Source organism: Danio rerio, chromosome 15 (genome assembly GCF_052040795.2).
Source record: "Danio rerio strain M-AB ecotype USA chromosome 15, GRCz13ab, whole genome shotgun sequence".
Taxonomy (NCBI): Eukaryota; Metazoa; Chordata; class Actinopteri; order Cypriniformes; family Danionidae; genus Danio; species Danio rerio.
In genome coordinates, this window is record NC_141035.1 from 16,479,220 (window position 1) to 16,493,944 (window position 14,725).

A 14,725-nucleotide genomic window follows, 5' to 3' on the forward strand; every position below is an offset into this window, starting at 1 on the left:
CCGGGACCTTTGTTACATCAACAGTCTCCTCCTGCAACACAGAACACAAAGAACCAGGAGACAAGGCAGAACCCAAACAAGAAGCAAGACAAGACTGACTCCAGGCCAACACAGAATTTCCGGACCAATCAACGTGAGGATTGTGCCGTACCAGCCAGGGATGCCCCAAGACAATAGGGGAACCTGGTGAATCAAGAAGGTACAGTTCAATGTCCTCACGGTGATTGCCGGAAACAACAAGACTTACACGAGGGGTGATGTGGGTAATGGTAGAGATGAGCTGACCCGCTAACGACCAGACAGAAATAGGAGAAGGGAGGGGGATGGCGGGGATACCCCACTGCTTGGCAGTGAGACCGTCCAGGAAATTGCCTTCGGCCCCGGAGTCGAGCAAGGCAGAGCAGGAGTTGAGGGATCCTTCATGTTGTATGGTGACAGGCAATAGGGTGCGAGACAGAGGGGAATTCAGACAGGGGGAGGCGCCCACCAGGATTCCCCGGTTTACTGATGGGCCCTGGCTTTTAAAGGACACTTGATGGCAAAGTGCCCTGGTTTGCCACAGTAGAGACACACGCCACGGGCTAGGCGGTCCCTCTTCTCCTGAGGCGTGAGGTGCATACGTCCCATCTGCATGGGCTCAGGATCGGAAGAGGGAGGAGTAGAGGAGGCTTGTTGGGGGAAGATGTCATCAGCCCTCCAGGAAGAATGGACAGACCGCCACTGGCGGCGGCGGCGAAGGCGCCCCTCAACACGTAGAGCTAAGTCAATAAGAGTCTCCAGGTGGCGAGGAAGCTCATGAGAGGCGATCTCATCCTGGATCTCCTCATTCAGACCCTCAAAAAATCTGGATCGGAGGGCCCCTTCATTCCAGTCACAGGTGGCCGCTAAAGTATTAAACACGATAGAATAGTCGGTGACAGAACGGCCCTCCTGGGTCAGTCGTGCCAACCTGGCAGCCGCCTCATCTCCCTGTGCGGACCGGTCAAAGAGCTTAATCATTTCGTCCTTAAAATCATCAAAAAAAACGGCAGAAGGGTGCCCTAGCATCCCAGACTGCAGTGCCCCACTCACGTGCTCTCCCAGTGAGCAGGGTCAGGACATATGCCACTCTGGAGGCCTCGGTGGCATAACGGCGGGGTTGCAGGGCAAAAACAAGGCCACACTGCGATAAAAAGGCCCGACAGGAACTGGGATCTCCATCATACGGAGGTGGATTGTTGGCATGGGGCTCTGGATCGTGGTGGTGGGTGGCGATAGGTGGAGCAACCTGCCTGGGTCCTGCAGCTTCATGCTGGAGTGATTCAATTCGTGCGTTGAGCTCGACCACTTGGGCAGTGAGCATCTCCAACTCTCTGGAGGTGGTGGTGAGCTGGGTGGCATGTTGACCCAGGAGTGCACCCTGCTGGGCAAGTGCAGTTCGCACTTGATCCGTGCCTGCTGAATCCATTCTGACCTTATCGTTCTATCAGGAAAGAGAATGAGAGGATTCAAGTGCAGGTCAAAAAAACAATTTTATTAATCTTGCTGACTGGGCAATAACAAAAAACCTCCAGCAGGTGGAGCTGGGGAACCCACAGAGGGATGAAAAATCCAGGCAAAAAATAAAGAAAAAAATAAGAAAACCAAGGATGGCCTCTAGAGGGCAGACGGCAGTCTCAAGCACCAGTAAAAAGGGGTAAAGCAAAAGAAAACTAAATGCAATACCAATCGTCCCAATAGGAGGCGCACGGCAAACCAAGCCGTCACTAGATAGTCAATGCAAAAGAAAATGAAAGCAAAATAAAACTGCTTCAGCGAGAGGCGCACGGCAATCCAAGCCGTCAGTCAGCAAGGGGTTAATTCTGCGATGCTGGCAACCAGGACGAGAGGGAGCAGGAGGAGAGAAAGTCGGCTGGAGAGGAGATCGCTGGTGGGCGTTAATGCGGAACTGGAGCAGGAAGTGCCGAGAGGTGAGGAGAAACACAGCTGATCTACAGCAGGAACGGTCTGACTGGGGAGAAAGAAAAAGTAAAATCCAAAATCCAAAACAACAGTTAAAGACTGGCACTGGAGCCTAAACAGTAACGAGACGAGACTGGACGAGATCATGAAACAGGATCGTAAGGTAAGACACGCGAACGATAAGGTACAGGAAAGTGAGAACAAGAGGAATAAATAGGGAGACTAATGAAGGAAAACTACAGACAGGTGTGAATGAACTAATGATCTAATGCGTAGAATGACAAGTGGGTGGGGTGAGACAGCAGAGCGCATGGCGATCTGTCAAAATAACGCCATGTGCGCTGAGAAAACAAAACAAATGAATGTGACGACAACATGCAGGTGACAGACCATGACACGCTTAACAAACAAAAGTATTTATTTATAGACTAATTGATGTCTGTGCATAAAGGTTTCCCTATCCAAGAGCGAAAGTGAAAGTAGATTCATTATCTCTCATTCTCACGCAGTAGATGCTCTGTTTAACAGTGTTCTGTTAAAAAAACTGTTAACTGTTTGCTAGTGAAATGCTCATTTTTTCCACTTAGACTTACTTTGCGTCCTATAAATAGCGAATGCGCTCTTGGCGCGATGCAGCTGGCTCTTAAAGGGAATGGGAGATGAGATTCTAATTGGTTTATTCTCAAAACACACCTATAACTCATTAAGAAAATAAACTCAACCCTTTTAGAACATGCGCCGCGGTGCAAAGCAGATTTCCCGTCCTTAAATTAGCAAAAACGCGTCCTGACACGCCCTGAAAGCGTTTGCGCCCTGCGTTTTGCGCTCTGCGCATGGACCGTCAAAATAGAGTCCTTAAACGGTGTAGCGATACGCCTCAAAACGACTCTTGCGCCAAGCTGAAACTACCAAAAGACTACTGCGCCACGCCTTGCGCCACACTGCGCCGGGTGTATGATAGGACGCTCAATGTTCCTGGAACATTTAAAAAACATACTAAGAGCGTTATATTTTGGTGGAAATTCATGTTTTGAGAACATTAAAAGAACTTTATTTAACCATAAAATGGTTATTCATACAGATAGTCCAGTCTTGAAGATGATATCCTAAAACAATTTTATGGACATAATGAGTCAGAACATCTGTTTATTATGTTTAGACCAGTAAAATTCCCATCATCTCTGTTTAATGATTATTCAACCTCCTATCAATCTTAGATTTAAAAGGATGACAGGCTTATATGAAGAGTTCATTTTCACAGTATTTATCATATATATATATATATATATATATATATATATATATATATATATATATATATATATATATTTTTTTTTTTTTGCAATTAAACACTTTACTCAATGTAAAACAAGATTTCTAGAAACTACTAAAAACTCCACAACATAGAGAATATGATATCTCAAAATTACAAAAAGATCTGTTTTTGCAAATATACTCTTCTGGAGTTTTTGACCCGTCTGTATAGACTGGAATATTATTAGATATTTGTGTTTCATATATTGTGACAGTTTGAATTCTTTTGGCGTATATCTTTTATCTCTTACCCTCTTAAAAACACAAGTACACCATATTTATGTGTTTTTTATAAATTTATTAAAAAACAATTTTTTTTATTTCAAAAGTTCCCCTGCATTTCCACCTGCAGTACTGAGACTGTGACTGATGACGTTCTGAAGCTCCACGTCCTGTTCTTAAGGAATGATGTTTTATTCCATCTCATTTCTGAAGCAAAGATGCTGAATTGGCATTATAACCATTATATATTTCTGATCTTAGCATTGCTTGATAACTATTTTCAATGGTGGCTGACTTGCGCTTGAATATACCTTCACCATTTGTCTGTTTCTTTAAGCATAATTTCCATTCATACTCCAAGCATTGACCACGTTCTTAAAACAAATAATTTTTCAGTTCTGGTCTCAAGCCCGGGCAAATAAATGAGAAAGCATCAATCAGAGGGCACATTTTTAAGATGTCATCATGTACTGTAGACTTCTTGCCAAGTATTTGACAGTTTTTTGAAACTACAAAAAAATAAATAAATACAAGACACTACGGTATTTTGATACAAAAATATTAAGCCATTTTCATAAACCCTATCGAATACAAATTACTATTTTGTATTTGAAATACATATTTGAAATACATGTATCATAAATGATGCCTATCCCTACACACTGTAGTACATACATATATATGCACAAATAAATAAATATGCATTTCACAATTATTTCATAAAGACTAGTTAGGAGGCAGAATAGAATGACCTTTGCACTATACTGTAGGTGCTTTCCTGTGCCATGACACTCATGTGAAGTGATTTAAACAGCTCAGCTGCCTCCGGAATATTGCCCCATGGCACTCTCATAATGTGTTGTTTACTGATATGATCCACTTATCTTGACATTAAGTTCTTTCCAGTAAACCATGCCATGATCATCACTTCAAGTTAATTTTTGACTGGACATTTTTCAAAACAAGCTTCATGGGTTGCTGTTTATTTAGATTGTGCAGTCATGGACTCGAGAATGGTGTTTGTCTTATTATGGATGCTGCTGTCCACATCTACTGGAATCAAACTGGATGGAGATGGCTATGTTGATATTATAATTGCAATTGGAGCAAAAGTTTCAGAGAATAACAGACTTATCGATAATATAAAGGTGAATATGCACTTTAAATCATCAGTTAAAGCGCTTATGTATTTAATTCAAATATGTATTTGTTTTTATCATTTTGGTTTAGTTTTTTCGATTTTTTTTAGGCATATGCATTTTTTTTACCATATTAAAAGATGCCACTTTTAAAGATGCTAAATTTGTTCAATTACTTATGGTCTGTTAACAAACTAATCTGCATTCCCTTTTGTAAAATATGTTACAGAGATTTATCCTATTTCAGTAAAAAAAAATACAGTATATAATCATATTTTGCTGAATGTTTTTTGAATGACAAATTAAGGTGTTTACTTTAGTATGAACACATACAGTCTTTTTGAATGATTTTTCAAATTACCTTTTTGTTTTCATTTTCACAGGACATGATCTCTGAAGGGTCATTTTATCTTTTTCATGCTTTGGATAAAAAGGTCTATTTCAAAGAAGCTACAATACTAGTTCCATCCCACTGGAGTTGCAAGGGTTGTGGCAAAGCAAGAACAGAGTCATTTGAAAAAGTAAAGAGCATTATTACATTTTATCTTATAAAATATTCATTTTTTCACTTCTACATAATATATTGTTGACACAATTTGCATTGCAAACACAGGCCAAAATAAAAGTAGATTACGCTGATTCAGATGATCCATACACTAACCAATATGATGAATGCGGAAAACAGGGAAATTACATTCATTTCACCCCAAACTTCCTCTTAAGTGACACTGCCGTTCAGACTTATGGATTAAGAGGTGAACATTTATTCTCCTTAAACATTTAAATGTAACCAGTGTGAAATTTAATTTAATATGATTTATGGTTTGATTGTGTAATTGCAGGAAAAGTCTTTGTGCATGAATGGGCTCATCTGAGATGGGGTGTATATGATGAAACGAACGAAAACAAGGCATTCTACTACTCTAATGGCCGTATTGAAGCTACAAGGTTATAAACAATAAAATAATGACACGTTTTAAAATGTGCTTGGAAATTACAGCCACTCATGGGTTGCTTTCTGCTTATCATTAGGTGTAGTAAGAATATTGAAGGTCAGTATTTCAGTGTTTCTGATGGAGGATCTCTTCAGACGTGCCAGATTGATCCAATAACTTTACTACCTGACAAGACCTGTAAATTTTTTCCTAACAAGAATCAAAACACAGACATCTCCCTTATGTTCTTACCCAGCCTGGATTCCGTAAGTATAGATTCTGAATGTTGCATAATTCACAAAATGATTTTTAGAAACTAATTAAACAAAGCGTTTTTATTTTGTTTTTTTTGTACACAAAAATGTCAATTCTGTTATTAATTGCTCACCCACTCTCATATCATTCTCAACTCCTGAGACCTTCATTTATATTTGAACAACAAATTAAGTAGGGCTGTCAAATTATTTAACAAATTTACTATTTAATCACACTTTTTGTTATTAATCATGATTAATCACTAGGGATGTAACGGTATCAGAATTTTACGGTACGGTAATACCTCGGTATGAATGTCACGGTACGGTATTTATTGAATCATTTACAGGAAAAAACAAAACTTATGAAAATACTCCAAAAAAGTGCCAAAAGTGTCAATGACATACAAATTAGCCATCTATCTGTAAGCTTTGAAACAGGAACTTCAATTTTAACTAGACAGTAAAATTCGTCGAGACAAACTTTGAGGCTGGCTTGACAAAGCCTGTTGGTAATAGTTTATTTAGTTTAAAAACAGTTTGAAAAAGTATAAGTAGCATGTTTATAGCATGATTCTAGCATGAATTAGCATGATTCTAGCATGGATTAGCATGTTATTAGCATGAGTGTAGTACAAATTAGCATTTTATTAGCATGATTCTAGTATAAATTAGCTTGTTATTAGCATGCTTCTAGCATGAATTAGCATGTTACTAGCATGATTCTAGAATAAATTAGCAAGTCACTAGCATGATTCTAGTATGAATTAGCATGCTACTAGCATGATTCTAGTATGAATTAGCATGTTACTAGCATGATTCTAGCATGAATTAGCATGTTACTAGCATGACTCTAGCATGCATTAGCATGTTACTAGCATGATTCTAGTATGAATTAGCAGGTTATTAGCATGATTCTAGCATGAATTAGCATGATTCTAGTATGAATTAGCATGTTACTAGAATGATTCTAGCATGAATTAGCATGTTACTCGCATGATTCTAGCATGAATTAGCATGTTATTAGCATGATTATAGTATCAATTAGCATGTTACTAGCAGTATTCTAGTATGAATTAGCATTTTATTAGCATGATTCTAGTATGAATTAGCATTTTATTAGCATGATTGTAGTATGAATTAGCATGTTACTAGCATGATTCTAGTATGAGTTAGCATGTCACATAGCATGCTTAGGTGGTTGCTAGGGTATTCTGAGTGGTTGCTAAGTCGTTGCTAGGCAGTTGCTAGGGTGTCCTGAGTGGTTGCTAGGTGGTTGCTAAGATGTTGCTAGGTGGTTGCTGGGTTGTTCTGAGTGGTTGCTAAGGTGTTTGCTAGGCGGTTGCTAGGGTGTTCTAAGTGGTTGCTAGGTTGTTGCTAAGGTGTTGCTAGGTGGTTGCTAGGGTGTTCTGAGTGGTTGCTAAGGTGTTGCTAGGTGGTTGCTAAGGAGTCCTAAGTGGTTGAAAGGCGGTTGCTAAGGTGTTGCTAGGTGGTTGCTAGGGTATTATGAGTGGTTGCTAAGGCGTTGCTAGGTGGTTGCTAGGGTGTCCTGAGTGGTTGCTAAGGTGTTGCTAGGTGGTTGCTAGGGTGTCCTGAGTGGTTGCTTGGTGGTTGCTAAGGCGTTGCTAGGCGGTTGCTAGGGTGTTCTGACTGGTTGCTAGGTGGTTGCTAAGGTGTTGCTAGGCGGTTGCTAAGGTGTCCCAAGTGGTTGCTAGGTGGTTGCTAAGTTGTTGCTATGTGGTTGCTAGGGTATTCTGAGTGGTTGCTAAGGCATTGCTAGGCAGTTGCTAGGGTGTCCTGAGTGGTCGCTAGGCCCTTACTAAGGCATTACTAGGCCGTTGCTAGGTGGTTGCTAGGCGGTTGCTCGGGTAATTTGGGTGGTTGCTAGGCAGTTGCTAGGGTACCCTGGCTGGTTACTAGGCAAGCCTCACATTCATGCTTGATAAAACATTTATACTTAGTAAGCATTTCTAGCAAGTTACAGTACTTGGCTAGTCAATATTAGCATGTAGCTAATCACTGCTAGCATGTGTAGCATATAGGAAGTTCCGTTTGCTAGCATGAGTCAAACGAGCCAATCTCCAAGTCTCTACGATGTTCTGATGCTGGGATATAGCTGTTGATGAACGGTTGTTAGGGTACTCTGTTTTGTTGCTATGGGCAAGGTTACAGAGTGAACTTGAATGTGGTTGGCTGTCTAAGTCAAATGAACCAACCCCCATGTCTCTATGACACTGCTATGCAAAGATATGCATCTTGGCCTATTTTAATGGAAGTCTATGAAATCAATTTGGGGGCGTGGCCTGTGAGCTTCATTATCATATTGAGATGCTCATTGGTTGTCTGAGTCAGATGAGCCATCCCCCAAGTCAATAGGACACTGCTAAGCAAAGATATGCATGTAGGCCAGTTATTAACGTGAGTCTAGTATGAATTAGCATGTTACTAGCATGATTCTAGTACAAATTAGCATGTCATTAGCATGTTTCCAGTATGAGTTAGCATGTCATTAGCATGATTAGCATATGAGTAGCATGTTGCTAGCATGATTGGCATGTCATTAGCATGTTAGAATTATAAGTATTTAATAGCACAGCTAATTACAGTCTATAGGACAGTTGCTAGGGTGCAGTATGTGGTTGTTAGGGGTGTGGCTAGAAAGTTAAAAAGCCATCAGTGATTGGCTGCTGGCTAGACTGAGTTAAATGACCTTAGTCATTAGTCTCTATGACAGTCTGATGCAGAGTTATGAGCTCATAAAGCTTGATCCCATGTTAAGTCAATGAGCGTCTTTTGAATAGAAGTCTATGGGACAGTTACTAGGGTCAAAAAGTGGTTGCTAGGGCGTGGCTAGAAAGTTTAAAGGTGATCAGTCATTGGCAGTTTGATAGTCTGAGTTAAATGAGCCCAGTTAGAAGTCTGTGTGACAGTCTGACGCAGAGTTATGAGCTCACAAAGTTTGATCCAATGTTAAGCCTATGGGATTTTTACGACAGTCCCGGGACGTTTTTCGGAAAACCGAAAGTCGGATCAGTCTGAGGAGATATAGCAACACGAGTCAGAATAGTTTGGAGGTCTGGAGCGAGTTTGGTGGAAATAGCTTGAAAGCTCTAGGAGGAGATAGAGTTAGAAATTTAGTCTCAGAAGAATAATAAAAAAAAAACTAGACAGTAAAGTTCGTCGAGACAAACTTTGAGGCTGGCTTGACAAAGCCTGTTGGTAATAGTTTATTTAGTTTAAAAACAGTTTGAAAAAGTATAAGTAGCATGTTATTAGCATGATTCTAGCATAGATTAGCATGTTATTAGCATGAATTAGCATCTTATTAGTACAATTCTAACATGGATTAGCATGTTATTAGCATGAATTAGCATGATTCTAGCACGATTTAGCATGTTACTAGCATAATTCTAGCATGAATTAGTTTGTTATTAGCATGATTGTAGTAAAATTAGCATGTTACTACCATGATTCTAGCATGAATTAGCATGTTATTAGCATGATTCTAGCATGAATTAGCATGTTATTAGCAAGATTCTAGTATGAACTAGCTTGTCACTAGCATGATTCTAGTATGAATTAGCATGTCACTAGCATGAGTCTAGTATGAATTAGCATGTTACTAGCATGATTCTAGTATAAATTAGCATGTTATTAGCATGATTCTAGCATGAATTAGCATGTTATTAGCATGATTCTAGCATGAATAAGCATGTTATTAGCATGAATTAGCATGTTACTATCATGGTTCTAGTATGAATTAGCATGATTCTAGTATGAATTAGCATGTTATTAGCATGATTCTAGTATGAGTTAGCATGTTATTAGCATGATTCTAGCATGAGTTAGCATGTTACTAGCATGATTCTAGCATAAATTAGCATGTTACTAGCATGATTCTAGGATGAACTAGCATGATTCTAGTATGAATTAGCATGTTATTAGCATGATTCTAGCATGAATTAGCATGTTACTAGCATGATTCCAGTATGAATTAGCATGTTATTAGCATGATTCTAGCATAAATTAGCATGTTACTAGCATGATTCCAGTATGAATTAGCATGTTACTAGCATGATTCTAGCATGAATTAGCATGTTACTAGCATGATTCCAGTATGAATTAGCATGTTATTAGCATGATTCTAGCATGAATTAGCATGTTACTAGCATGATTCTAGTATGAATTAGCATGTTACTAGCATGAGTCTAGTATGAATTAGCATGTCATTAGCATGATTCTAGTATGAATTAGCATGTTATTAGCATGATTCTAGCATGAATTAGCATGTTACTAGCATGATTCCAGTATGAATTAGCATGTTTTTAACATGATTCTAGTATGAATGAGCATGTTACTAGCATGATTATAGTATAAATTAGCATGTTATTAGCATAATTCGGTATGAAATAGCATGTTACTAGCATGATTCTAGTATAAATTAGCATGTTACTAGCATGATTCTAGCATGAATTAGCATGTTGTTAGCAAGATTCTAGCATAAATTAGCATGTTATTAGCATGATTGTAGTATGAACTAGACAGTAAAGTTCGTCGAGACAAACTTTGAGGCTGGCTTGACAAAGCCTGTTGGTAATAGTTTATTTAGTTTAAAAACAGTTTAAGTAGCATGTTATTAGCATGATTCTAGCATGAATTAGCATGATTCTAGCATGGATTAGCATGTTATTAGCATGAGTGTAGTACAAATTAGCATTTTATTAGCATGATTCTAGTATGAATTAGCATGTTATTGGCATGCTTCTAGCATGAATTAGCATGTTACTAGCATGATTCTAGAGTAAATTAGCATGTCACTAACATGATTCTAGTATGAATTAGCATGCTACTAGCATGATTCTAGTATGAATTAGCATGTTACTAGCATGATTCTAGCATGAATTAGCATGTTACTAGTATGATTCTAGCATGAATTAGCATGTAACTAGCATGATTCTAGCATGCATTAGCATGTTACTAGCATGATTCTAGTATGAATTTGACTGTTAATAGCATGATTCTAGTATGAATTAGCAGGTTATTAGCATGATTCTATTATGAATTAACATGATTCTAGTATGAATTAGCATGTTACTAGCATGATTCTAGCATGAATTAGCATGTTACTAGTATGATTCTAGCATGAATTAGTATGTTACTAGCATGATTCTAGCATGCATTAGCATGTTACTAGCATGATTCTAGTATGAATTTGCCTGTTACTAGCACGATTCTAGTATGAATTAGCATGTTATTAGCATGATTCTAGCATGCATTAGCATGTTACTAGCATGATTATAATATAAATTAGCATGTTATTAGCATAATTCTGGTATGAATTAGCATGTTACTAGCATGATTCTAGTATAAATTAGCATGTTACTAACATGATTCTAGCATGAATTAGCATGTTATTAGCAAGATTCTAGCATAAATTAGCATGTTATTAGCATGATTGTAGTATGAATTAGCATGTTACTAGCATGATTCTAGTATGAATTAGCATGTCACATAGCATGCTTAGGTGTCTGCTAGGGTATTCTGAGTGGTTGCTAAGTCGTTGCTAGGGTGTCCTGAGTGGTTGTTAGGTGGTTGCTAAGATGTTGCTAGGCGGTTGCTAGGGTGTTGCTAGGTGTTTGCTATGGTGTTCTGAGTGGTTGCTAGGTGGTTGCTAAGGCATTGCTAGGCGGTTGCTAGGGTGTTCTGAGTGGTTGCTAGGTTGTTGCTAGGCAGTTGCTAGGGTGCTCTGATTGGTTGCTAGGTGGTTGCTAAGGTCTTGCTAGGCGGTTGCTAGGGTGTTGCTAGGTGGTTGCTAGGGTGTTCTGAATGGTTGCTAGGTGGTTGCTAAGGTGTTGCTAGGCGGTTGCTAGGTTGTTCTGAGAGGTTGTTAGGTGGTTGCTAAGGTGTTGCTAGGTGGTTACTATGGTGTCCTGAGTGGTTGCTAGGTGGTTGCTAAGGTGTTGCTAGGCGGTTGCTAGGATGTCTTGAGTGGTTGCTAGGTTGTTGCTAAGGTGTTGCTAGGCGGTTGCAAGGGTGTTCTGAGTGGTTGCTAAGGTGTTGCTAGGTGGTTGCTAAGGAGTCCTAAGTGGTTGCTAGGCGGTTGCTAAGTGTTGCTAGGTGGTTGCTAGGGTATTCTGAGTGGTTGCTAAGGCGTTGCTAGGCGGTTGCTAGGGTGTCCTGAGTGGTTGCTAGGTGGTTGCTAAGGTGTTGCTAGGTGGTTGCTAGGGTGTCCTGAGTGGTTGCTAAGGCATTGCTAGGCGGTTGCTAGGGTGTTCTGACTGGTTGTTAGGTGGTTGCTAAGGTGTTGTTAGGCGGTTGCTAAGGTATCCCAATTGGTTGCTAGGTGGTTGCTAAGGTGTTGCTAGGTGATTGCTAGGGTGTCCTGAGTGGTTGCTAGGTGGTTGCTAAGGCGTTGCTAGGCAGTTGCTAGGGTGTTCTGAGTGGTTGCTAAGGTGTTGCTAGGCGGTTGCTAAGGTGTCCCAAGTGGTTGCTAGGTGGTTGCTAATGTGTTGCTAGGTGGTTGCTAGGGTATTCTGAGTGGTTGCTAAGGCGTTGCTAGGCGGTTGCTAGGGTGTCCAGAGTGGTCGCTAGGCCCTAACTAAGGCATTACTAGGCTGTTGCTAGGTGGTTGCTAGGCGGTTGCTAGGGTAATTTAGGTGGTTGCTAGGCAGTTGCTAGGGTACCCTGGGTGGTTACTTGGCAAGCCCCACATACATGCTTGATAAAACATTTATACTTAGTAAGCATTTCTAGCAAGTTACAGTACTTGGCTAGTCAATATTAGCATGTAGCTAATCACTGCTAGCATGTGTAGCATATAGGAAGTTCCGTTTGCTAGCATGAGTCAAACGAGCCAATCTCCAAGTCTCTACGATGTTCCGATGCTGGGATATAGCTGTTGATGAATGGTTGTTAGGGTACTCTGTTTTGTTGCTATGGGCGAGGTTACAGAGTGAACTTGAATGTGGTTGGCTGTCTAAGTCAAATGAACCAACTCCCATGTCTCTATGACACTGCTATGCAAAGATATGCATCTTGGCCTATTTTAATGGAAGTCTATGGAATCAATTTGGGGGCGTGGCTTGTGAGCTTCATTATCATATTGAGATGCTCATTGGTTGTGTGAGTCAGATGAGCCATCCCCCAAGTCAATAGGACACTGCCAAGCAAAGATATGCATGTAGGCCAGTTATTAACGTGAGTCTAGTATGAATTAGCATGTTACTAGCATGATTCTAGTACAAATTAGCATGTCATTAGCATGTTTCCAGTATGAGTTAGCATGTCATTAGCATGATTAGCATATGAGTAGCATGTTGCTAGCATGATTGGCATGTCATTAGCATGTTAGAATTATAAGCATTCGATAGCACACCTAATTACATTCTATAGGACAGTTGCTAGGGTGCAGTATGTGGTAGTTAGGGGTGTGGCTAGAAAGTTAAAAGGCCATCAGTGATTGGCTGCTGGCTAGACTGAGTTAAATGAGCTCAGCCATTAGTCTCTATGACAGTCTGATGCAGAGTTATGAGCTCACAAAGTTTGATCCCATGTTAAGTCAATGAGAGTCTTTTGTAATGGAAATCTACGGGACAGTTGCTAGGGTGCAGTATGTGGTAGTTAGGGGTGTGGCTAGAAAGTTAAAAGCTCATCAGTTATTGGCAGTTTGGTAGTCTGAGTTAAATGAGCTCAGCCATTAGTCTGTAGGACAGTCTGATGCAGAGTTATGAGCTCATAAAGTTTGATCCCATGTTAAGTCAATGAGAGTCTTTTGAATAGAAGTCTATGGGACAGTTACTAGGGTCAAAAAGTGGTTGCTAGGGCGTGGCTAGAAAATTTAAAGGTGATCAGTCATTGGCAGTTTGATAGTCTGAGTTAAATGAGCCCAGTTAGAAGTATGTGTGACAGTCTGACGCAGAGTTATGAGCTCACAAAGTTTGATCCAATGTTAAGCCTATGGGATTTTTCCGACAGTCCCGGGACGTTTTTCGGAAAACCGAAAGTCGGATCAGTCTGAGGAGATATAGCAACACGAGTCAGAATAGTTTGGAGGTCTGGAGCGAGTTTGGTGGTAATAGCTCAAAAGCTCTAGGAGGAGATAGAGTCAGAAATTTAGTCTCAGAAGAATAATAAAAAATATAATAATAAGTTTAAATAGCATTTCAGTAGTCTGGCTTTGACAAGCCAGCCTAATTAGCATGTTACTAGCATGATTCTAGTATGAATTAGCATGTCACATAGCATGCTTAGGTGGTTGCTAGGGTATTCTGAGTGGTTGCTAAGTCGTTGCTAGGGTGTCCTGAGTGGTTGTTAGGTGGTTGCTAAGATGTTGCTAGGCGGTTGCTAGGGTGTTCTGACTGGTTGCTAGGTGGTTGCTAAGGTGTTGTTAGGCGGTTGCTAAGGTATCCCAAGTGGTTGCTAGGTGGTTGCTAAGTCGTTGCTAGGGTGTCCTGAGTGTTTGCTAGGTGGTTGCTAAAGCGTTGCTAGGCAGTTGCTAGGGTGTTCTGAGTGGTTGCTAAGGTGTTGCTAGGCGGTTGCTAAGGTGTCCCAAGTGGTTGCTAGGTGGTTGCTAATGTGTTGCTAGGTGGTTGCTAGGGTATTCTGAGTGGTTGCTAAGGCGTTGCTAGGCGGTTGCTAGGGTGTCCAGAGTGGTCGCTAGGCCCTTACTAAGGCATTACTAGGCCGTTGCTAGGTGGTTGCTAGGCGGTTGCTAGGGTAATTTGGGTGGTTGCTAGGCAGTTGCTAGGGTACCCTGGGTGGTTACTAGGCAAGCCCCACATACATGCTTGATAAAACATTTATACTTAGTAAGCATTTCTAGCAAGTTACAGTACTTGGCTAGTCAATATTAGCATGTAGCTAATCACTGCTAGCATGTGTAGCATATAGGAAGTTCCGTTTGCTAGCATGAGTCAAACGA

The 14,725-nt window shown here is 40.3% G+C and overlaps 2 protein-coding genes across 3 annotated transcripts in view; one reads left to right on the forward strand and one right to left on the reverse strand.

Moving 5' to 3' along the window:
- si:ch211-116o3.5 overlaps positions 1-14,725 on the reverse strand; it is a 135,890-nt gene that overhangs the window by 27,095 nt on the left and 94,070 nt on the right. The window lies entirely within an intron of this gene.
- Positions 4,268-14,725, forward strand: part of LOC147840547 (calcium-activated chloride channel regulator 4A) — a 28,041-nt gene continuing 17,583 nt past the window's right edge. The window contains exons 1-5 of the mRNA XM_087283768.1: positions 4,268-4,625; positions 5,000-5,137; positions 5,230-5,371; positions 5,459-5,564; positions 5,649-5,817. Coding sequence (XP_087139894.1) covers positions 4,479-4,625; positions 5,000-5,137; positions 5,230-5,371; positions 5,459-5,564; positions 5,649-5,817 — 702 coding nt within the window. The 5' untranslated portion in view covers positions 4,268-4,478. The remainder of the gene's footprint in view (positions 4,626-4,999; positions 5,138-5,229; positions 5,372-5,458; positions 5,565-5,648; positions 5,818-14,725) is intronic.